Source organism: Zootoca vivipara, chromosome 16 (genome assembly GCF_963506605.1).
Source record: "Zootoca vivipara chromosome 16, rZooViv1.1, whole genome shotgun sequence".
NCBI classification, from domain to species: domain Eukaryota; kingdom Metazoa; phylum Chordata; class Lepidosauria; order Squamata; family Lacertidae; genus Zootoca; species Zootoca vivipara.
This window is the reverse complement of record NC_083291.1, coordinates 30,434,248-30,457,950: the sequence shown is the minus strand read 5'-3', so window position 1 is coordinate 30,457,950 and position 23,703 is coordinate 30,434,248. Positions and strand designations below refer to the sequence as shown.

The following is a 23,703-nucleotide window of genomic DNA, read 5'->3' as shown; positions in this document are numbered from 1 at the left end:
ACTTGCTATATTATAAATATTATAAATATAGGGACCCAGGTGGCGCTGTGGGTTAAATCACTGAGCCTAGGGCTTGCTGATCAGAAGGTTGGCGGTTCAAATCCCTGCAACGGGGTGAGCTCCCGTTGCTTGGTCCCAGCTCCTGCCCACCTAGCAGTTCGAAAGCACATCAAAGTGCAAGTAGATAAATAGGGACCGCTCAGGCGGGAAGGTAAACAACGTTTCCGTGCGCTGCTCTGGTTTGCCAGAAGCAGCTTTGTCATGCTGGTCACATGACCCGGAAGCTGTGTGCGGACAAATGCTGGCTTCCTCGGCCTATAGAGCAAGATGAGCACCGCAACCCCAGAGTCGGACACGACTGGACCTGATGGTCAGGGGCCCCTTTACCTTTATATTATAAATATGTCAATTAATTTTTCAAAAACAAGGTTGGAATCTATTTATATCTACACACCTGCGAGTGGGTATGCATATCAACCTCATTTACTGTTTTACATCCTATAGTACAGGTGAAACTCGGAAAATTAGAATATCGTTGAAAAGTGCATTTATTTCAGTAATGCAACTTAAAAGGTGAAGCCAATATATGAGATAGATGCATGACATGCAAAGCAAGATATGTCAAGCCTTTATTTGTTACAGGTAGGTAGCCGTGTTGGTCTGACGTAGTCGAAACAAAAAATAATTCCCCCCCCCCCTTCCGGTAGCACCTTAGAGACCAACTCAGTTTGTCATAGGTATGAGCTTTTGTGTGCATGCACACTTCTTCAGATACACTGAAACAGAAGTCCAACAGAAGTCGACTTCTGTTTCAGTGTATCTGAAGAAGTGTGCATGCACACGAAAGCTCATACCTTTATTTGTTGTCATTGTAATTATTTGTCATTAGGCGGGTCAATTATAAATGGAATGTAATTAATGAAATGTACCGTAATAGCAATGTTTATTTTTGTATTATTGTAACCATTTATTTTATTACTGTGGAATTTCCAAAAGAAAGCATTTGTAAAAAAAAAAAAAGTTGCATTACTGAAATAAATGCAACAGTATTCTAATTTCCCGAGTTTCACCTGTATAACTTTCCCACCAGCTAAGACGGGACTTCGCAGCTCTCTTAATAGGGGCGGTGGGAGCGCTCCACTGACCACCCCGAGGGTTGCTGGCCAAAGAAATGTGACGCTTTTGCGAACATTCTCATTTAATATCCCGCAGAGCTGCAAGGCACTGGTTGTGGCACCGTGAAGGCGATCTTCTCCAGGACGGAGCAGCCGGAGATTCAGCCAAGAGACTTGGCGTGCATTTTTGCAGGCGGACGGCCCTCCCCGCTCCCAGCTCTTACAATGGTGCAATCTAAGAGGCGGGCCGGCGGGAGGCCGATGCAGATTCGGCGTCGGCGACGTCACAATGCCCGGGCTCGGAAGGCGCGCGCGCGCACTGGGTCGCCTTTGATCAGCTGCTGGAGAAACAAGCGAGTGCAGCGTCGGGACGCGAGGATTGCTTTTCGTCCGCCAGATCCTTGCAGGCATTGGCGAGCTGCCGGTTAGGAGGGAAGAGAGAGAAAGGAGGAAACGAAGGAGGGAAGGAAAGAAAAGAGGAAACTTGGCGGCTTTGGACAAGCCATGAAGTTCCAGTACAAGGAAGACCACCCTTTCGAGTACAGGAAAAAAGAAGGAGAGAAAATCCGGAAGAAATATCCAGATCGGGTGCCTGTGAGTGGCGCAAAAACCGTGCTTTTTGTGTGTGCATGATATTTGCTGGTGGTTTATTTGGAGGCGGGGGGGAGCAGGCTAAAATCTCTGAAGATTTAAGGGAGGGGGGAGTCGGGTGCTTTTGGCCTGCTGCTAGGCTCCGAATATTACAGGGCCGGAATGCAAAATGCTCCTGCGCTTTCCTGGACTTGATCTAGTGGACCTGAGGTCTGGTGGAGAGGAAGGAGTTAAATCCCCTGTGCCACCTCCCTCGTCTTCCCCCCCCCCACGCGCCGCTTGCAAACATGGAGGCGGAATGACAATGGATGTGTTAATGATGTCACCTTCAGAAGGAGATTCAGGAGCTCCCCACCCCCACCCCAATATTGAGATGCATCTCTTTTCCCCTCCCCAAATTCTGGCCTGCTTTTGGAGCCTCGCCATCTCCTGGTCCTTCAGTGCCAGAGTAATAATAAGCAGGCGACTGGAGTGGGGAGGACACAGGAAAAGCAAAGTCATGGATGGTCTCACAAGCGCCTCGTATTTGCCCCATCTTTTTCTGGCCCTTCCAAGCAATCTGTGAGGATCTCCTTTCGGTTGCAGTAATGCACCTTGCTTCACAATTTTGCCATGACTCGGGGTATTTGCAGAAGCTGGAACAAAATGAGCTTCGAATCAAAATATCGAAGCGCTGGCAGCTATTATTATTTTCCTCCTTCGTCATGTGTGGGTTCCCCGCCCCCTGCCGCCAAGATAGTTTCGTTTCATCAATGTTGTGTTTTTTTCCCTGGTTGGCAGATGGGCAAACTGAGGTTGCCTTATAGGAGCTGTCGGATACTTGTGTCGAAATATGCACAACCTTTCAGATGCTCTTGGCCACAACTTAGCCTGGGGAGTGGGGGTGTTCCCACATTGAAGGGCGATGACACACGATCAGATCAGTGCGGCAATTTCGGTGACCCGGCACTTGCAGTACATCAGCCCAAGGGGAATTCCTGGGGAGGAATGTCTGGCATGATGACGATGATGATAAAGCTGTAAACAATCTCAGAACTAGAAGAACAGACTGTGTAACTGAGGGCTGTATAAAAGTAAGGGATTAGGCCAAGGCTGGAATAGGGCTGTGTGGGAAAAGCAGGAGGCAGCAGAGTTTGTGGCAAGTGCTTTTGGCCTAGTATGGCGCTTCATTTCCAGGAAGAATGGAAGACGGATGTCGATCAGTCTTGAGGCCATTGTCTTTGTTGTTGTGTGACTGTGGCCAGGCGGTTCTCAGCTTCATGCAGGGAGGTGTCTGGTGAGGCTCCTTCTGGCCTGTGCCAGAAATGAAACACACAGGGGCAAAGCACAATTGTACCAAAAGGTACAATAGTCTCTGTGGGAAGATCCTTCGAAATGACCGGCAAGAGTGGGCCAGAGCAACCGTGCGTTTCCTCTCTTCTGAAGGCTGGTTTCAGTTCCACCGGCTTTTCCACTGCAGCATCCACCTTTTTCCTTTCTATAACAGATCTGTGGCCACAGCAGATGCTACCTAGTGACACCCATACCTGGCACAAGCCTGTGCTATCTTTGTTTTCTACAATACAAGTAGGGCCTGCAACAAAATGATTGTCTCTTGGAAGGTTCCTGTTCAGGAGGAGCCAGCCAGCCATGCTTCCTAAACATTCTGCTCCATTCCATTCCTCTTCCTCCCCTGTTTCGGATTCTGCATCCTTGGGCAACATTCCGTGCCCTTTGCACGTGCTCAGTTCTCACTGCTCTCTCTCTCTCCCCCCCCCCCAAACTACTTTTGCAAATCTTGGGATTTTCCCCATGTCTCCCTCCTCTGCATGGCTACATAATGATCCCCACACAGTGAACTGAGTTTGCTATTATGTTTATGAGATCTTTGCTTTCTGCAGGTATGTTTTTAAAAACAAAAACAACAACGGCAACTGTGAGGGACAGGGGATATCGCGAAGTCCCTCCCCTCCTGAGTTCAAGCCCGTCCCCGAGCAAAGGGGAAAGCAGGGAGAGTTCCGATTCCAGTGGGGAAGCAGGAAGTCGTGTCCGAGGCTCAGGCAAGGTAGAGGAGCCAGGGTCCCAGGTGGGACAGGAAGGGGCAAGCAAGGGGGGAAGACCCATCCCTCCAACTCCAGAATTACGCAGGAAGAGGAGGGGCAAGAGGATGGGTCTGCCAAAGCTTTTGTGTTGGAGAAAGACGCGCCAAAAGCCATTAGGAGGTTCTGAAACCGACTGACAACATCGCTCCGTGTAAATAGCAATGACTTGAGCACTGTAAATACGCAGCACCAATAAAAGAATAAAATGCAGAGCTGCGTAGCGTCGTTACTCTGAAGTAGTCCACTCCGGCCACTGTGACAGCAACCTCCTAATCATTTTTGGGCTACTTCGGAGTTGCCGGGATGAGCGTGTCCGAGGCGGAGAAGTGGCGGCAGATCGCTGAGCAAGCCCAGCTAGAACTGCAACAGCTGTCGCTGCAGGCGCAGGGAGAATTGAAGGCAGCTAAAGAGGAGACTAAGAAGGTCCAGGACGACCGGCTACAACTTGCGGAACAGGTGAGAGAGCTCCAGGAAAAAGAGCAGCATTTAAGGGCGGTGGCGGTAGACCTCCAAAACAAGCTGGATGCAGAGAAAAACAAGGCGGGAGGGGCTCCCCAAGTCCAAGTGCTGCCAGGAAGGAGAGCAGGGACCCTTGTAAGCAAGTTCAATGGAGACCCGAAGGAGTTTCAGGGCTTTGAGACTGAGATCGTGTATGCTCTTGAGCTGCACCAGAATGAGTTCCCCGATGATGAGCACAGAGTAGCGTTTATTGTGGAACATCTCACCGGAGCAGCCAGGGAGTGGCTAAGACCATTAATCGCAACCAAGAATCCTTGCATGAAAAATGTCCAACAATTTCTAGAAGGTTTGAGGACGATGTATTCGTCCGATAGTCATTTGGACCAGACTAAGGAGGAACTGCATAATTTACGCCAAGGAAATATGACAGTTCGCGCATATTGGGCGAAATTCACCATGCTGGTGCACAGACTGGGGTGGGTTTTGGATTCGCCTCCCATGCAAGCTGCGTTTTACTTGGGTTTGAGCGAGGAGGTGAAGGATGAACTCTCGAGAGGTCCAAAGCCCAGTACTATGGATCAGCTGAGCAAAGCAGCTCTGGCGGTGGGGGTGAGGCAGGAATCCCGGTGGAACGACAAGCAAGCGACGCGCGCAAAGCGGGCTTGGTTCCCACGGTCGCAGGAGAAGCCACTCCCTCAACAACCCTTTCAGGCCACGCCTGGAGCCAGCCAGGACCAGGAGCCCATGCAGATTGATAGCGCGCGCGCGCGGGCTTTTCAAACCCCAGCGGCGCCAAGACGCAAGGAGGGAAGGGGCGGGAATTGCTTTCTCTGCAACTCACCCCAGCATCTCGTCAGAGACTGCCCACATCGCAGGGAGTGGCAAGGAAAGGCGGGAACGGTGGTGCCCTCCCCCACTGACGCAGCACCACAGCAGGGAAACGGGAAAGCCTGGCTGCAGGAGACAAGGGGCAGCAGCCAGGCACAGTCAGCAGACAACAGCCCCAGCCCGCCCACCCGCACAGAGAGGTGCAGAGCCAGCCCACCCCTCCCAGAGCAGGAGTGGTTCTAGAAGTGACGCTAACGCTCCCAAATGGCTATCCCCTGACGGTCCTCGCCTTAATTGACAGTGGGGCGTCCGCCAACTTCTTCTCGAGAAGCTTTGCAGAAGAGCACCAAATCCAGCTTTTGCAGTTGGATTTTCCTCTGCACGTAGCAACCATTGACGGCAGGGAGCTGCTGGGAGGGGCCATCACACATCAAACCCCCCCCATGAGAATGACGGTGGGAAGGCACTCAGAGACACTGGCGTTCAACGTCACCACCATCTCAGACCCCCCCATCGTCTTGGGCATGAGCTGGCTGGCGCGCCACGACCCCTCCATCAGTTGGCACCAGAGGTGCATCACGTTTGGGTCAGACTTTTGTCTGGAACATTGCATGCAGCACCAACCAGGGGAGGGGCCTCCGATAGCCACGGTGGCCACCATGCATATCAAAGGGGGTGAGGCAATACCCAAGCAGTACTGGGACCTGCAGGAGGTCTTCAGCGAAGCGGAGTCCGACCACCTACCCCCGCACAGGCCTTTTGACTGCCAGATCAACCTGGTGCCAGGGGCGACGATACCCCCAGCCAAGCTGTACGCCATGTCAGACCAGGAGCTGGAGGATCTGCGCGCTTTCATCGACAAGAACCTCAAGCGGGGGTTCATAAGGGAAAGCAAGGCAGCAGGGGGCAGCCCGGTCTTCTGGGTGGACAAGAAAGACACGCAACAGCGCCGTCTTGTGGTGGACTTTAGACGGCTGAATTCGGTGACAGAGCCCGTGGCTTTCCCCATGCCCAGAGTGGATGATCTCCTGACAGCGGCACGCAGGGGCAAGATTTTCACCAAGCTGGACCTAAGGGGGGCGTACAACTTGATCAGGATCCGGGAAGGAGATGAATGGAAAACCACGATGTTCACGCCTCTGGGCTCTTTTGAATATCTGGTGATGCCCTTCGGTTTGCAAGGGGGCTCAGCATGCTTCCAGGCCTTCATGCACCACGTCCTGGGGTCCCTCCTCTTCAGGAAATGCTTGGTCTTCCTAGATGACATCCTTATCTACTCGAATGACCCAGTGCAGCATGTGAAAGATGTCAGAGAGGTGTTGCAACGCCTGAAGGAGAACCACCTGTATGTGAAGCTGGAGAAGTGCAAGTTTCACACCAAAGAGGTGGACTTCCTGGGCTACAAGCTGTCAGACAAGGGGCTGGCGATGGACAAGGACAAGGTGCAGGCCATCCTGGACTGGCACAGCCCCAGGACGCGCAAAGATGCCCAACGCCTACTAGGCTTCGCTAACTTCTACAGGAAGTTCATCAAGAACTTCTCTCGCGTTACGGCTCCCATCACGGACTGCCTGAGAGGCAAGCAGAAGTTCAAGTGGACACCAGAGGCGCAAGCAGCGTTCGAAAGCCTCAAGAGAGTGTTCGCCTCAGACCAAAACCTGTTCCATGTGGTGCAGGACGCGCCCCTACGCATTGAGACAGATGCTTCTGAAAAAGCTGTGGGCGCAATTTTGTTGCAACTGGACGCCAACAGGGAGTGGAGGCCCTGTGCCTTCTTCTCCAGGAAGCTGACACAGCCTGAACGCAACTACACAGTGTTTGATAGGGAACTTCTTGCGATCTACGCTGCGTTCCAGCACTGGCGACACTTCCTGGTGGGCGCGAAGCACCCCATCCAGGTGTGCACAGACCACAAGAACCTGGAGTTCTGGAGAACTGCCAGGGTGCTCAACCAGCGGCAGATACGGTGGGCAGAGTTCTTCTCGAACTTCAACTTCTCCATCCACTACATCCCGGGGGAGCAGAATGTCAGGGCGGATGCCCTCTCCCGCAAGCCAGAGTACATGGAGGAGGAGGCGCCACCAGCCCCAAGGCACATTTTCCCCCCGTCGGCATGGTCCTGCGGAGCAGCTGTGGTGAGCGAGGCAGAACTCACAGCACTGACGGCAGCGGATGAATTTGCCAACCGCATCTTCAGAGAACTGAGAGGGGGGAGGGAGCAGGCAAAAGACTTTGCAGAACGCAGAGGGCTGCTTTTCTACAAGGGTGCGCTGTACCTACCCACCACCCAGCTTCGACGTACGGTCCTCAAGCAGATGCACGACAACCCTACAGCGGGGCATTTTGGAAGGGACAAAACCGCTCACCTAGTCATGAGACACTTCTGGTGGCCAGGGGTGCGGGAAGATGTTCGAGACTATGTAAGGGGCTGTACCACCTGCCAGCGGGCGAAGGTGGTCAGAGCAGCGCCACCAGGGTTGCTGGAGCCCTTAGCCACACCACACAGGCCGTGGGAAGTGGTGTCCATGGACTTCATCACAGATCTGCCTTCGTCCAGGGGTAAGACTGCAGTGTTGGTGGTGGTGGACCTTATGTCCAAAATGTGTCACTTTATACCGTGTGCCAGGGCAGTCTCGGCAGAAGAGACAGCCAAACTGTTTGTTGATCACATTTTCAGACTGCATGGATTACCTTTAAGGGTTATTTCGGATCGTGGCCGCCAATTTGTTTCCAGGTTCTGGCGGCGGCTCATGAACCTCCTGCAGGTGGAGGTCAGCTTGTCGACGGCTAGACACCCGCAGACCAACGGACAAGCGGAGAGGGTCAACGCCATTCTGCAGCAGTACCTGAGATGCTACGTCAGCCAGCGGCAAACGGACTGGGTGGATCGCTTGCCACTAGCAGAATTTGCCTACAACAATGCAGTGCACGTCTCCACAGGGGTGTCGCCCTTTAAGGCCAATTACGGGCGCGACCTCAGATCTTTCCCAGAGAGGGAGAGGGAGGAGGAGGAGGAGGAGGGCCCACAGGCTGAGGATTGGGCAGAGGAACTGGAGACGGTGCACCAGCAGCTCAGAGAACACTTGGAGAGGGCCAAGGAAGCGTACAAAACGGGGGCAGATCGCCACAGGCGACAAGGGGAGGTCATCAGGGTGGGGGACAAGGTGTGGTTGTCCTCGGAGGGCCTTCCCACCAGAGGGAGGTGCAAAAAGCTGGCACCCAAAAGGCTGGGCCCCTTCACGGTCACGCAACAGGTAAACCCGGTGGCATACAGGCTGGCACTGCCAGAGGACATGAGGGTGCATCCAGTGTTTCATAGATCGCTGCTGTCGCCGTACAGGGAAAGCAGCAGGCTCCGAGACAGCGAACAAACCCCCGAGGGAGGGGGGGAGAGGGAAGGCAGGGAGCAACTCAATGAGGCCACGGCCATCCTGGATTCAAGGTGGGGGGTGGGGGGACTGGAGTACCTCATGGCATGGGAGGATGCTCCACCGTCCCAGAATGAATGGGTCCCAGCCACTCAGATACAGGAGGAATTCTTGGTGGAAGAATTTCACGCCCTCTTTCCCCACAGACCCAAGCCCTGGCACATGGAAAGGGAGGGGGAGGAGGAGGAGGCACGGGAGAGCAGCTCACCATGGCGCTGGGAAGCGGAGTTTGAGGAACCAGAGGATGAGGTATGGGTGTCACCGAGATCCACCCAGTCAGAGGAAGGAGCAGATTGGCAGAACGTTTTTACCCCCACCAGCTCTGACGCCACGGACTTTTTGGGATTCCCGTCCGCCCAGGCGGAAGGGGGGGGCTCGCAGGACTGGGGGGAGGTATTCACACCAACGGGCTCGGAGAGCACTGAGTTCTTAGGCTTCCAGTCGTCACCGACACATGGGGGGGGCCTGGGGAGGGGTGAAGGAGAGCTTGGGAGGGGGGTGGATGTGAGGGACAGGGGATATCGCGAAGTCCCTCCCCTCCTGAGTTCAAGCCCGTCCCCGAGCAAAGGGGAAAGCAGGGAGAGTTCCGATTCCAGTGGGGAAGCAGGAAGTCGTGTCCGAGGCTCAGGCAAGGTAGAGGAGCCAGGGTCCCAGGTGGGACAGGAAGGGGCAAGCAAGGGGGGAAGACCCATCCCTCCAACTCCAGAATTACGCAGGAAGAGGAGGGGCAAGAGGATGGGTCTGCCAAAGCTTTTGTGTTGGAGAAAGACGCGCCAAAAGCCATTAGGAGGTTCTGAAACCGACTGACAACATCGCTCCGTGTAAATAGCAATGACTTGAGCACTGTAAATACGCAGCACCAATAAAAGAATAAAATGCAGAGCTGCGTAGCGTCGTTACTCTGAAGTAGTCCACTCCGGCCACTGTGACAGCAACAAAATAAAACACTGCAGAATTTAAAACTGGGGATAAGAGAGGACAAGGGACAAGAAAGAGGTAGCGATAAGTGACATGACACCTTCCGGCTCAAATCTCTTTGGGATTTTTTATGTTTTACTAACTCAAGAGACATCAGCAGAGACATCAACTTGCCGACAAAGGTCCGTATAGTTAAAGCTATGGTTTTCCCAGTAGTGATGTATGGAAGTGAGAGCTGGACCATAAAGAAGGCTGATCGCCGAAGAATTGATGCTTTTGAATTATGGTGCTGGAGGAGACTCTTGAGAGTCCCATGGACTGCAAGAAGATCAAACCTATCCATTCTGAAGGAAATCAGCCCTGAGTGCTCCCTGGAAGGACAGATCGTGAAGTTGAGGCTCCAATACTTTGGCCACCTCATGAGAAGAGAAGACTCCCTGGAAAAGACCCTGACGTTGGGAAAGATGGAGGGCACTAGGAGAAGGGGACGGCAGAGGACGAGATGGTTGGACAGTGTTCTCGAAGCTACGAACATGAGTTTGACCAAGCTGCGGGAGGCAGTGGAAGACAGGAGTGCCTGGCGTGCTCTGGTCCGTGGGGTCACGTAGAGTCGGACACGACTAAATGACTAAACAACAACAACTCAAGAGGGCTCTATCGCTAACCGTCTCGTTTGTTTTTGTACTCCATAGTTCATGTCCTCTTGGGCTGGTGTTCCAGGATTTTGCAGGGTCCCTGTGCAAGATACCTTCAGTGGTCTCCCTTGATTTCAGAAGAAATAACGCGAACAAACAGGATTATCTCATTGTGCCTCCAAGCACCTTCTTTGGTGCTCTTTGCAGTGTCAAAAATACATGTGCAGGGCCTTAGCTCCCACTGGATCCAGCCCTGCTCCCCTGCCCTCCCCAATACCAAATTTGTTTGTTAACTCATTGGTTTCCTACCCCCTGTAGTGCACACACACACACATTCTCTCTCTCTCTCTCTTTCTCTGCACCAGTTAGGTCTATAAACTTCAATATATATGCTTGTCTTATTATATGAACTAGGGGAAACTAATAAAATGGACAGGTTTTCATGCAGCGACCAACCTGACCCCATGGAAGGCCTGCTGTGGAAAATTATGAAAGCTAACAATTCAACAGTGGTTGTTGTTGTTGTTTTAAATTTGACTAACTCATGGAGTCTGGGGCATTTTAAACTTGTTCAGTGGAGGTAAATACATATTTCATGGCCATGTTACTGAGACAAAGATCTGAGACTTGTTTTGATATAAAAGGTGAAGGATAGAAGTAGGCTCAAGTGAGAAAATTTGCTAGGCAAAAGATGCAGTGTGTCTGCACCTCACAGTAATTTCACCTTAGAGGCAGCCCAAGGAAAGCTTTTTTTAAAAAAATGGTGTCTAGATAGAGATATATTGGGTCAAGGACAACATACCCTGTTTCTCATATTTTAATACATACCCATAAAATAAGCCATAGCAGGATTTTCAAGCATTCAAGGAATATAAGCCATACCCCGAAAATAAGACATAGTGATAGGCGCAGCAGCAATGCCGGCCGCGGCAGGAGGAGGAGGGAAAAAATGACATCCCTTGAAAATAAGCCATAGTGTGTTTTTTTGAGGAAAAAATAAATATAAGACGTGTCTTATAATATGAGAAACACGGTATTTTGCCACCAATGCATCTGAAAGTAGTTGTTTTGAAGTTTTACAGGCAAATGTAAAGTTGTTTAAGTAATTTATTTTGCAATACATTCAGAGTCACTCTGTACTAACACAAAATTAGAAACATTTCTGAGTAAAAATATAATAATTAAAGTTCAAAACTGATCTTGAGGTTTAGACCCACTAGCCACGCTGTGTGTGTATGTGTGTGTGCATGTTCAAAACAGCAGCTTTAACAGACTGAATGAAGTTGCATTTGAATAACTCAGATTTATATATTGTATAAGTATCAGGTAGCCTTAGAAACTATGAAGAGGAGTCAAAAGTTTGTACAGTGGTGCCTCGATTTACGAATTTAATCCGTTCCGAAGGCACCTTCGTAAGTTGAAAAATTCGTAAGTTGAAAAACGCCATTGGAAACGCGATCTCCCATAGGAATGCATTGGAAACGGAAAAATTTGTAAGTCGAAGCAACCCTATCTAAAACTTCGTAAGTCGAGGTACCACTGTAGATGGAAACAAGCATCTCGTTGCTATTTTTCTTGTTATGTGACTTGTGTTCCTACTGTGGAAAGTTCATGGGATATTTTCTTTCTAATCCAACTGAAGATCCTCACATTGCTATGGTTTACATGGCTTGATTTTTGACATGCATCCTTTCCTTATTAAGCTCAACAGGGAGAATTTGCAGGCATGGGGGAAGGTAGCATAGCTTCTCTTCAAGGGATATTGGTTCTTATTTTTCTTCCTGCTCCTTTTTTTTTTTTGTCCAGGTTATTGTGGAGAAGGCCCCCAAAGCCAGAGTACCTGATCTGGACAAGAGGAAGTACCTTGTCCCATCTGATCTCACAGGTAAACAAGTCACATTTCATAATCTTATTTTTGCATTGGTATTTAAGGAAGGTTTTTCAACAAGTGATAGAGTTGGTGGCCTCCTCTTTCCCTCGGTCTCATTGCCTTCGGGAAAACGTTTTGCTATCTTCATAGCATAGCATGAGAAACTGGTGAATGCAATCTCATGGAAGTTTAGTTCAGTGGTTCTCCACACCTTGGGTGCACAAATTCAGCTTTACTTGAAAGCAACCTTAACAGGTTGCCAGCGGTCAGATCTCTCAGCTGCTAAGCATCCAGAATAGAGATTTCATGCCATCCATCTGCTAGTTGTCTTCCCCCAATTAGGACCAAAATAACAAAACAAAGCTAACCTTGTGGTCCTGGTACTTTGCCACCCCCCCCCCCCAGTAGAGAATTGTATCCTGGCCATTTATCCTCTTGCATACCAAGTACAGTGGTCCCTCGACTTAACGAATTACTCGACATCTGAAGTTTCCGACTTACGAACGGAACAAACGCTTACGAATTTTTCTACATCCGAACAGAAACCGTTGACAGTTTTAAATGCGGTTTCCTCGACTTACGAGTTTAAAATGCGGTTTCCTCGACCAAATATTTTTTTCCCTATGGGAAACCGCTTTTTGACTTACGGACTTTTCGACCTACGAATGTGCATTCGGAACGGATTAAGTTCATAAGTCGAGGGACCACTGTATTTGTTATTTTATGGTTCTGTAAAAAAAATCTAAATAAGATTGCTCAGTGGGGAAATTGCAGTTCTGAATTTAAATTTCACCATGATGACATTTAGCAAGGTATGTTGTGTGGGTGAAAGTTAACGGGAGACACACTAGTGGGTGTACTTGCCTCTCATTTCCGCAGTTTCTATATCACTTCCCCGCACCATTCAGCAGGATACTTTTTTTTTTTGGCGGAGGTGATTGACATACCAAGAGAAGCACTCATTGGCCTGGTCCATGTATCCAGTGCCGCCCCCCCCCCAAGTAATTGTAATTGCCGATGGGAGTGCGTAAGAGACTGGTAAGGTGCATTCCCAAGGGGAAGCACTGCTGTTATGAACCAGTATCTTGAAAGAGCAGAGCACTGAGTGGTTTGAACAAGAATCTGCAGAAGTGTTGCAAGCCATCTGTCCAAAGGGTGCTACAGCACAGGTTGGAGGGATTTCGGCACTACAAAATAACACCACCACCACTGTCACGGTCCTTGTTTGGCTACTTCTGAGAAACTAGTACCGCAGCCATTCTGTCTTTAAGGCTTTTGTTTTGCCTGATATTTACAATGTGATTCAGTATCAAGAATACAGGTCCGATCAGTCTGACGAAGATTCTCCCAATGCCTGGCGTCTGCTCCTCCCCCCAGCATAGTAAGCGTGGGATTCCTGCCCTCCTCCCTTTGCGCCTGCGCACCTTGGAATGTCTTAAGTCAGGCATGAACTTAAAAGGGCGAGGCATCTCCCCGCTGGACACTTCCCCTGATCCCTCCCCCTGAGGTTGCAGTAAGGGCTCTAGGATGCTGCCTGAGCCAGGGTGCCTCTCTTCTGCAATTGTCAGGGAATGCTCACTGCTAGAACAATCCCTGACAACCACCACCACCACCACCAACAACAACAACAACAACAGTGCTTTTTTCCTAAAAGAAATGTTTTGGAGTACTCTCATTTTGACTCAGGAAAAAATAAATACAGTAAATGGACAAAAGTACTAAGATTCACAAAGTGTTTAGGGCAGGCATGTCCAACTTCCAAGAGACTGTGATCTACTCCCACTAAAAAAAAAAGACTGTTGAGCTTTTTGGGGGGAGGAAGACCCAAAGTTGAGCTTTTGGGGGGGCGGGGGGGGAGATCCATCAGGATCACAAGATTAACCAGTAAATCGAGATCGACTTGTTGAACAGCCCTGGTTTAGGGGTATGCGTACCCCTGCATCCCCCCAGAAAAAAGCACCAAACAACAACAGCAACCACTGCACTGCACAGGGTCCTGTTCGGAGGTATTAATAGAGCTGCTTGTTAGTCTCTTTTGCCTTTCATAGAATCGTAGAATCTTTTGCCCAACATGGGTCTTGAACCCACAACCTTGAGATTAAGAGTCTCACTTAGTACTTTTGTATCTTACCCCTCAGCGATGATATCAGGGCCGCTAACAATAAGAATTTCAGTGAGAAACTAAAAGTATATATAATAAAAAAGGAGTCGTGTAACACAAAAGGTGAGCAACGTAGCAGAAGGATAGAACAATGGTGGTGGTGAGTTTTTTTTAATAAAAAAAGTTAATGTTTAAGACGCACTGGGCAAATCAAGTCTTGTTATCACAAAGCATGGGAGTAGATGCCAGGTTAATCTTCCGTGAGGAGAGTGTTCCAGAACTGGGGGGGCACAACTAAGAAGGACCCCTCTTGTCACCCTCCACCTCACTTGAGAAGTCAGGAGTAACCAGAAAAGGGCCTCCAACAAACATCTCAGCATGTGGACACGTATAGGTGGGAAAAGTTGGTCCCTCAGCTATTTATTGCTGAAACTGTACAGGGTTTTGAAATCTGAGTGATTGCCAATGTGGCTTTTTTTTTTAAAACTCTTCCTCTCTCCACCAACTGTAGTTGGCCAATTCTACTTCTTGATCCGGAAGCGAATCCACCTGAGGCCAGAAGACGCCCTGTTCTTCTTTGTCAACAACACCATTCCTCCCACCAGTGCTACGATGGGCCAGCTGTACGAAGTAAGTAAGAGGCTGTCATTCCATCCTAATGGTGGACTTCCTGGAGCTTAGTAATAGCTTGTTGCGTGGCGCATTCTGGTTCTGTGGGCAGTAGGAAACAAAAGGCTGGGAACTTGCAAACTTGCAAGAGGCTGCAGACTCCGCCGAACTGCCTTAGTTCAGAAGATTGTCCCAAGAATATGGTATGAAGGCACATGAAGCTACCACCTGGGTAAAACTCAACGTCGGGTCAGTTCCTGTCTGGAAAACACACGCCCCACACTTTCTTCCAGGACAGGAGATGCAGCAGGAAATAAATGTAAGAAAATGCAGTAAAATAAGTTAAATAATGCAACAAACTCTCCATTAATCTGCCAAAAAAAAACTCCAACCCAAAAAACGAGAAAGTATTCCCTCTGAGGAAAGGAGAATCTAGGAAACCTAGTTACTAATTAATTATCTTGCCTGCCTAAAGGACATTTTCTATTATTAACCAAACAGGGAGGTATCATCCTCCAGGGCAGGCTATTAAGGTCATACCCTGGAGATGCTTAGACTATAAACTTCTGAATTAATTCCTCGGCTCACCAGATTCAGCTGAATAGGTTTGTGTTGCTCAGAGCCTTCCTTGAAACACAATACCATCTGATATCTAGAATGATGCCGGTCCGTCTATAAGTAATGAAAAGATATTTCAACATCTAGAGGAGGAGTAACTTTGTCAGAGAAATAAAGATGATAATTTGTACCCTGCTCATCTGACTGGGATGCCCCAGGCACTCTGGTGCCCATTAGTGTTCCCAGATGAACATTTAATTAAAAAAACAAACAAACTCAGAGTACTATATTATCGTGTTACCTGTTTGGTGGAAGCTGTATTGGAAGCATTTCAAGTTAGAAATCAAGTTGCCACATAGGTCATTTATGGAGAAGCGATGTAATCTAGAGCAGAAGGGTACAACTTGGCATAGATATAGTAAGCTCGGGTGGCATACTTTGCTTTAATAGAACTCATATTTTGTAAATCTAGAACAAGAGGCAGGGAGAGCGAAAGTTGCCCTACATCCACATACCCATTTCTCTGTTGCACATTGTATTGTTTCATAAGCAAAGGAGCAAGGAGGAAAGAAGCGTGCAAGTCTCCTCTGCGGGAAAGAATTTACAGCACTTCCGTGCCTTGCAAATATTGAGAGGAATCTTTTATCTTTTTCTCGCACAGTTCAGTTGCTTTATGTGAGCATCTGGAAGAAAGAAAACCATGCCGGGAAGGTGCTGTCATTAGAATTGTCACACCAGACAGAAAGAGAGATATATGGTTCCTGGTAGTTTTCTTCCTTTGTTGGATAAGGATAGATACTCTGGAAATGGAGCAAGTATTTTTAGCTATTGTATAGATTATAGATTATAATCTATTGTATAGATTATAGATTGTATAGATTAGGGACACAGGTGGCGCTGTGGTTAAACCACTGAGCCTAGGGCTTGCTGATCAGAAGGTCGGCGGTTCGAATCCCTGTGACGGGGTGAGCTCCTGTTGCTTCGTCCCTGCTCCTGCCAACCTAGCAGTTCGAAAGCACATCAAAATGCAAGTAGATAAATAGGAACCGCTATAGCGGGAAGGTAAACAGCGTTTCCATGTGCTGCTCTGGTTTGCCAGAAGCGGCTTTGTCATGCTGGCCACATGACCTGGAAGCTATACGCCGGCTCCCTCGGCCAATAATGCGAGATGAGCGCGCAACCCCAGAGTCGGTCACGACTGGACCTAATGGTCAGGGGTCCCTTTACCTTTACCTTTATTGTATAGATTGGCAGCTATCAACTTTTCTCCTCAAGTTCATCATCTGTTTTAAAAGCTCTTTCTGCTAGTGCCCATATCCTGAGTTCTCTCACTGGTAAAAGAAATAATAGTAACTGTGGATTGCAGTATTTTGAACTCCTTCCTACAGCTGTAGATTTAAGCACCTCCTTCAAAAAAACAACAACCCAACTCTGGCCAGCCATCTCTTTTGTCAGTGCAGTCATGCCTCTCCTTGTGAACGCTTCATGTTGTGTTTTTTCGGGTTAAGAATGCGGCAAACCTGGAAGTGTTTGCTTCCGGGTTTCGCCGTGCACGCACAGAAGTGTTCTGCGTGCTTTGCACATGCGCAGAGGCGCCGCTCTGGTTGCGGACTTTTCGGGGTGTGAACAGCACCCTGGAACGGATCGTGTCCGCAACCAGAGGTACCACTTTTCTCTAGCTGCATACACTACACTGCTTTACATGGGCATCTTATAATCCTTGTTCAATGATAATGAAACTATTCTTGCAGGAGTACTGCAATTTCATCTTACCTGGGTCAGGAGCTAATCAATTTAATTGATCTTTAATTGATCATCATTTTTATTGGGTTTTATAAACAATTGATCGACATTTTTGAAAGAACCAGCATAGCTGTAGTTTTGTCATTTTGCCTCAAGTTTCAAGCACGATTCGCTGGTTCTCATGTAATCTGAAACCAAAGTTAAAAATAAATAATGGTTTACCGCAAATGGGCAATGTGCTGGTGCGTGCTGTTTTAAAATGCCATGGTGCTGTTCCACCATCTCTCCTTTTAAGTAGCTGGGAGGAAACCAAACTGTCTGCGGACAAACGCCGGCTCCCTTGGCCTATAGAGCGAGATGAGTGCCGCAACTCCAGAGTCGTTCGCGACTGGACCTAACGGTCAGGGGTACCTTTACCTGAGAGAGACAGTACTTTATTACGGCCATAGGCCCATATCAAGATATCAACACAAAACAATGTACATCGTACAACAGAACAAAACAAAACAAAAGTAAACAAAATCAATTCCATTCATAAAAATCCTATCCCTATAAATATTATAAAATTACAATTACAAGGTAAAACATATCACTTAGATCATCTGGTCACCACTATAAATCAAACATTAGGGCAAAAAATCAATAATCATAAAGTAACCCATTTTTCCTCTTGTAGGATAGAACTGCAATCAGGTATCTAGCTACAAGGAGGGATCTACTTGGCTCGTTATCCTGTAACAGATATGTTAACTGGGATTCCGAAGTCTTATCCAAAGTTTCAGATATTAAGGGGGATAAAAATCTGGTCCGAGGGACCATGTACAAGGGGCAACAGAATAATATGTGATGGAGGGATTCTATGGATCTGTTGTCACATGCACACAGAACTGAACTCTGGCCTTTCGAGAACCTATTATTCAGAACATTGCAAGGAAAGACATTAAATCTTGCCTTAATAAAGGCAAACCTATGGGCCGCGACTGATAGGGATGTCAAATAAGATGGAATCTGCGGGGAGGGCACTATGCCGAGGTTCGATGGTGAACAGGTACCACTTCCCATTATGACATTTTGCTGGAGGTCCATCTCCTCTAGTTTTTGCTTGAGGGTTCTTTTAGCTGTGGCAAGGTCTAGTTTCAACAAGTCCGAAGGGGACAGTCCATAGGACACAATTTTAGTATGGATCGTTTTTGCCCAGGGACTAGGAAACTCGTCTCGCCAAAGACATTGAATCAAATAACGATTCGGAAGCCTGTACCACAGAGACAGTCAATAGCATAGAATACGCCTCCAGAAAATAGTTTCTAGAGAGGAGATTTTTAATTCTAAGCGAATGGCTGAATTACTGACACACACAGGCAGTTTTAATAGACGTCTCATGAATTGATTTTGGATTACCTCCAAAGGCCTTAAATTTACTGCGGCCCCCCCATAGTGGGGCGGCATAGGTCATTGTCGCGATCACTTTGTTGTTAAATACCTTCAAGGCGGATGGAACGTGGAGAGCCCCATCAGAGAAGAAAAAGCGCAAAAGCGCAAAAGAAAGGGCTTTGGCCTTATTTAGGGTATATGCAATATGTGCTTTCCAAACCATATTGTGTTGGAGATAAACTCCTAGGTATTGAAATTTAAAAACCTGTTCGATAGGTTTCCCGTCTAGTTCCCACTTATATGATTTTCGACTTTTGGAAAAAATTAGAACTTTGGATTTAGATTGGTTTAGGTATCTTTACATTTTTTATTTTTAACTGTGGTTTAGTGCGGCATGTGAACCAGCTCAGTATAAATCAGTTTCCCAGACTTGGATCTCCAGCTGTTTTTGGACTACAATTCTCATCATCCCTGACCACTGGTCCTGCTAGCTAGGGATGGTGGGAGTTATAGTAACAGCTGGAGACCTAAGTTTGGGAAACCCTGGTATAAATGAAGCTTTCCAAACTGGCAAATACAGATGTATTCATCTAGTCAAAAGTTGGGAACGGTTGTGCTCCGCTGATTTCAAGGGAACATTCTAACACTCTCCCAATAAACCATGGGGATTAAAAATGTTTACGTCAGCTGATCTGTGCCGTTGTTTTATCTTAAATGCAAACGAAACAGACAAAAACTGGAAAGCTTAAAGAGCTTGCATTTCAGTCATGAATCCTCCAAGCCAGGTTGATGGGTTTGACTTTGGACTGAAAATGGGCGTAACATGGAAGGGTTAAAATGTATTGTGATTGGGGGTGAGGAATGGATATTTTGGGGGAACAGTCTGAAAAAAACCCCAAATAATGCAATTTTACTGCTGAAACTTAGCAGGTTGCTTAGCAGAAGACTCTCTGGCAGCAATGTGTAAGCTGTTTTGAGTTCTCAAAGGGATATTAATATAAGAATAGGGTAGCCTGACTATCTAAAGAAGTAAAAAGTATTTTCTCCCTTAGGTTTACTGCCCTCTTCAGTCAAATTGGGACTTTGTAAATGTTCTTCAGAGATACATTAACTTCTTTAGCTCCCCCCCCCACCTCCCAAAGAAACTCTTCCTGCCTAGATCTCATTTTTAATTTAAGTTGGGTTTTTTAAAGGTGAGTTGAGCTGTGCACAAAGGCTAGCATGCTTTCCACACCTTTGCATATTTTTTGTGATAAAGCGGGATATCAATTCCAAACTCCTCCTCCTCCTCCTCCTCCTCCTCCTCCTCCTCCTCCTCCTCCTCCTCCTCCTCCTCCTCCTCTTCTTCTTCTTCTTCTTCTTCTTCTTCTTCTTCTTCTTCTTCTTCTTCTTCTTCTTCTTCTTCTTCACCAAGTCGGGGCTCCCCCAGGGCCCCTTTCTAGCCCATCACAGAGTCTATCCCCCCAACAGAGGAAGCTAGCCTGGCTTATCTTTAAACAGTTGCTGGATCCAAAGGTTAGAAGGGTCTCTCCATACAGCCTATTTCCTCCTCCCCGCCAAGGAATAACATTGTCTCCCAGTACGTTTCCGAGCACAGTTCAAAGTGTTGACAGCAGGGGGAGAGCTGGTGGCAGCTGGTGCCCACTAAACCCGATGGGGCTACCAAGAAGTCATGGGGATGTGGCCAATGAGAGCTCACAGGGGCATGGTCCAGTTTGGGTTATCTCCCTATTATCCACCCTTCCCAAGATAGTGCAGACATTTAAGCAGTGCTGTTTTACAAATAGTTTGCACCTAACTAAATGGAAAAACATCTTACTTTGGTTCAGAATGTGGGATAACCAGCCTCATTTGACCAGCATGCTTAAGCCTAATTCAAAGTGTTGGTGCTGACCTTTAAAGCCCTAAATGGCCTCGGCCCAGTATACCTGAAAGAGCATCTCCACCCCCATCATTCTGCCCGGACACTGAGGTCCAGTGCTGAGGGTCTTCTGGTGCTTCCCTCACTGCGAGAAGCGAAGCTACAGGGAACCAGGCAGAGGGCCTTCTTGGTAGTGGCACCCACCCTGTGGAATGCCCTCCCACCAGAGGTCAAAGAGAACAACAGTTACCAGACCTTTAGAAGGCATCTCAAGGCAGCCCTGTTTATGGAAGCTTTTAATGTTCGATGTTTTATTGTGTTTTTAATATTCTGTTGGGCGGGGTATAAATTATTATTATTATTATTATTATTATTATTATTATTATTATTATTATTATTTAGATTACAATGATGTTGACTTCTACTCCTCTCCTCCCACCCCACATTTTTATTTCCCCAGGATAATCACGAGGAGGATTATTTTCTGTATGTGGCTTACAGTGACGAAAGCGTGTACGGCAAATGAGCCCCTCGGCCGCTGTCCTCACAGTTGCGATGGCCTGAAATGACTGTTCTGGGAGGGCGTTTCTGCGTCAGACAGAAGCAGGAAGAGGGAGGAAGAACTGGACAACAAGCCACATAATCTCATGCCATCATTCCTTGCACCTTTTATTTTAATTAATTATTACTGTTGTTTTATTTAATCCGTTGGGGGAAAGAATGGTTGGTGCTTTGCGGCAGGTCAGGGCTTTGGGGATGGAGAGATCTGTTTGCCAAGTTCCCACCTTCCATTACACTACCTGGCTCTTCCATCAATGCCCAGTGAGAGGAGAGGATGCTACCAAAGGGAACTGTGGCTCTCCCCATAGCAACTAACCTTTAATTTGCCTATGTTTTAAAGACAGCAGCCCCCTCTCCCATGCACGAAGAAGAGATAACATTAACTCCTGTTAATTCATGAGCCTTTTCTCCCCACCCTTTGCCCTCCTTTCCTTGGCCCTGATCCCAGCGGTATGTGTGCACCCCTCTCCCGTCTTCCTCATGTGTAGCATCTCTGATTTGAGTTTCATCCATCACTCTAGCGGCATGTCAGCCTCCTATAAGCAGAACCCTGCAGGTGCCATGCAGTATGGAGAAACCAGCTTCCTAAGCGGTTTGGCTAACTTAAAACAATGACATCACGTCCCTTTCTTTCACGGTGTTACCAATGAATTGGGCCTTGGGCGTCCATCCTATATTGCATTCTGCACGAGTGTTTTGTGACGTTAATGTGTCCTTGCTTGCCAGCGAAAGGCTGTTCTCTGCTAGGTCGCCATCCTGATACCTGTCTTGTCTTTCCTTTGCTGCTATCAATTCAATATGGAAAGGGGGGGAAATAATCTTGGGATTAACTTGCACCCACAGCCTTGCCTCGAAGCATACAGTATATTCTGCAGTCCTTTTGTGAAAACGGTTGTTGGTTTTTCCTAAGGAGAGCAGCACCTCTCTCCCACACCCCTGACAATACCCATCAATATTGAAAAAGAGTTTGCCCAACGTAGGTAGGGCGAATCAGTTTCTTTGTGACCGTAGTATTGGTCTCCCTCTCCTTTTACACTGGTTGCTCCCCGTCAAGAAATCACGGTGAAATGTAGGGCATTTTGTGTTGTGGCTTTATCTTTTTAATTGATCCTGGTGGTTAGATTTTGCAGTTGTGTAGCAACTAAGCATATTTAGAAGAGAGGCCAATGATGAATGAAGGGTGGCAGCTACATAATCTCAGGCTGGAGAAGGAAAACCAGGTGTTTGCCTCTGGAATCCTGAACTCTCCTTTAGATGGCACCTATTCTTGAGAAGCGTCTGAGTTTATGGAAACGGGCGACGTGCCCGGCCTCTGCTTCTCTGTTTAACTCCTCCCCCTGCTCATAGCTTTGAAGCGTCATTCCTACAAGAGTATCGCGAGATGGCAAGGGGCCCAGTGGGCCAGCACTCCTTTAGGCAGGGGCCAAGGATTTGAAGGGGTGGTGAAGAATTGAAATTGCACAGCTGGGGAGCGGAAGTGACACAAGTAGCTGGAGGTATACTGGTTAGTTTCGGTGTCTCTTGTGGCAAGACTGCTTCTACTTAGTATGCCAAGTTCCTTGCACTACAAATTTCAGTTGGCTCCACTTCCGTTTTCCTCAGCCTTTCCTGTCTTTCAGGAGGTCTTCAAGAGTCACATTCCGAATTCTTACAGGTCAGGCAAGTCTGGTGTGAGTCAGGGCATGCCTGGGGGTCTAGTGTGTGTGATTGTGTGCAACCGGTGTAATATAACGGATGCTGAAAGAGACAGTGATCTACCCCCTCCCCCAATGCTGCTGCTGGTCTTCAACCGACGTTCATGGGGTCTCAACATACCCATTTCTTAACATATGAAGGATTACGTTTGAAGGTGTTTTTTTATTTAAAGATGGCGGCGTTTACTTTTCGTTTTCGCTTTTCTCCAGTATGTAAAACGCAGTGTTGGTTATACTTTGTCATTAACTCCAACCAGCTTCAGATTCCTGTAAGATGAAACCCATGTCACATCGGCTCAAATCAATAAACACACATTTAAAGATCTGAGGACCAGAGTGGAATGGTAATTTTGTTATGCATTTTGACTCTTATTTAAGTGTTAACAGCTTGCCAAAGAACTTGGAATCATTCCGGTTTCAGCTCATGTTTGTGTTCATCTATGGCTGCTGTATTTGGGAGCAGTGAGAATATCGGTAACGGATATTCTACCCTTGTTTTTGAGGCAGTGTGCTTCGGGATATCAGTTGCTGGAAGCAGCGGGAGGGGAGAGTGCTTCTGCACTCAGATCTCACTTGCAGGTGTTCTAAAGGCATCTGCTTGGCCACTGGAGAACAGGATGCTTGGCTAGTTGAGCCACTGGTCTGATGGAAAAGGTTCGTCATACATTCTTAAATACTGGAGTACTGCATTTTTATTTGTATCTGATCCTTTCAAAGGTTTTGTATTGCTTCGTTTTATCCTTGCGGCGATCCTAGAAGGTAGGTTAGGCTAAGGGAGAATGCAGCTTGCTCAGGATCACAAGAGAGTGAGCTTCATGGCCAAGCAAGGGTTCGAACTTAGGCCTTCATGAATGAAGACCACCCTCTGCACCACAGTGGCATTTTCAGAAGAACTGGGAAACCAACAGGTAAACTGATAACATTGGAAGTCTATGGCAATTTTTACTAAAGTGTCCGTTTTTAATGCAAAAAACACATTGTTCTCACTGATAATGTATTCCCAGGACACCAGGAATAATAAAAACACTTAAAATACATATATAGTGGTGCCTCGATTTACGAATTTAATCCATTCCGAAGGCACCTTCATAGGTCGAAAAATTCTTAAGCCGAAAAGCACCACCGGAAACGCAATTTCCCATAGGAATGCATTGGAAACGGAAAAATTTGTAAGTCGGAAGCAACCCCATTGGAAAATTTGTAAGTCAAAAAAACCCTATCTAAAACCGCCACGGTTTCCATTCGGATGTCGAAAAAATCTTAAGCGTGCAGCCATTTGC

At 47.7% G+C, this 23,703-nt stretch overlaps 1 protein-coding gene across 1 annotated transcript; it reads left to right on the top strand.

The window, feature by feature from the left end:
- Positions 1-1,425: 1,425 nt before the first annotated feature.
- On the top strand, positions 1,426-22,751 carry GABARAPL1 (GABA type A receptor associated protein like 1). The gene is made up of 4 exons (XM_035141179.2): positions 1,426-1,709; positions 11,862-11,940; positions 14,538-14,656; positions 20,629-22,751. Exons 1-4 carry the CDS (start codon positions 1,620-1,622, stop codon positions 20,692-20,694), a joined length of 354 nt encoding a protein of 117 aa, XP_034997070.1. The 5' UTR covers positions 1,426-1,619; the 3' UTR covers positions 20,695-22,751.
- Positions 22,752-23,703: the final 952 nt, after the last annotated feature.

Coding starts and splice junctions, on each gene's coding strand:
- GABARAPL1 (XM_035141179.2), top strand. CDS start 1,620: ATGAAGTTCCAGTACAAGGAAGACCACCCTTTCGAGTACAGGAAAAAA. Junction 1,710..11,861: donor AATATCCAGATCGGGTGCCT/GTGAGTGGCGCA, acceptor TTTTTTGTCCAG/GTTATTGTGGAGAAGGCCCC. Junction 11,941..14,537: donor TGTCCCATCTGATCTCACAG/GTAAACAAGTCA, acceptor CACCAACTGTAG/TTGGCCAATTCTACTTCTTG.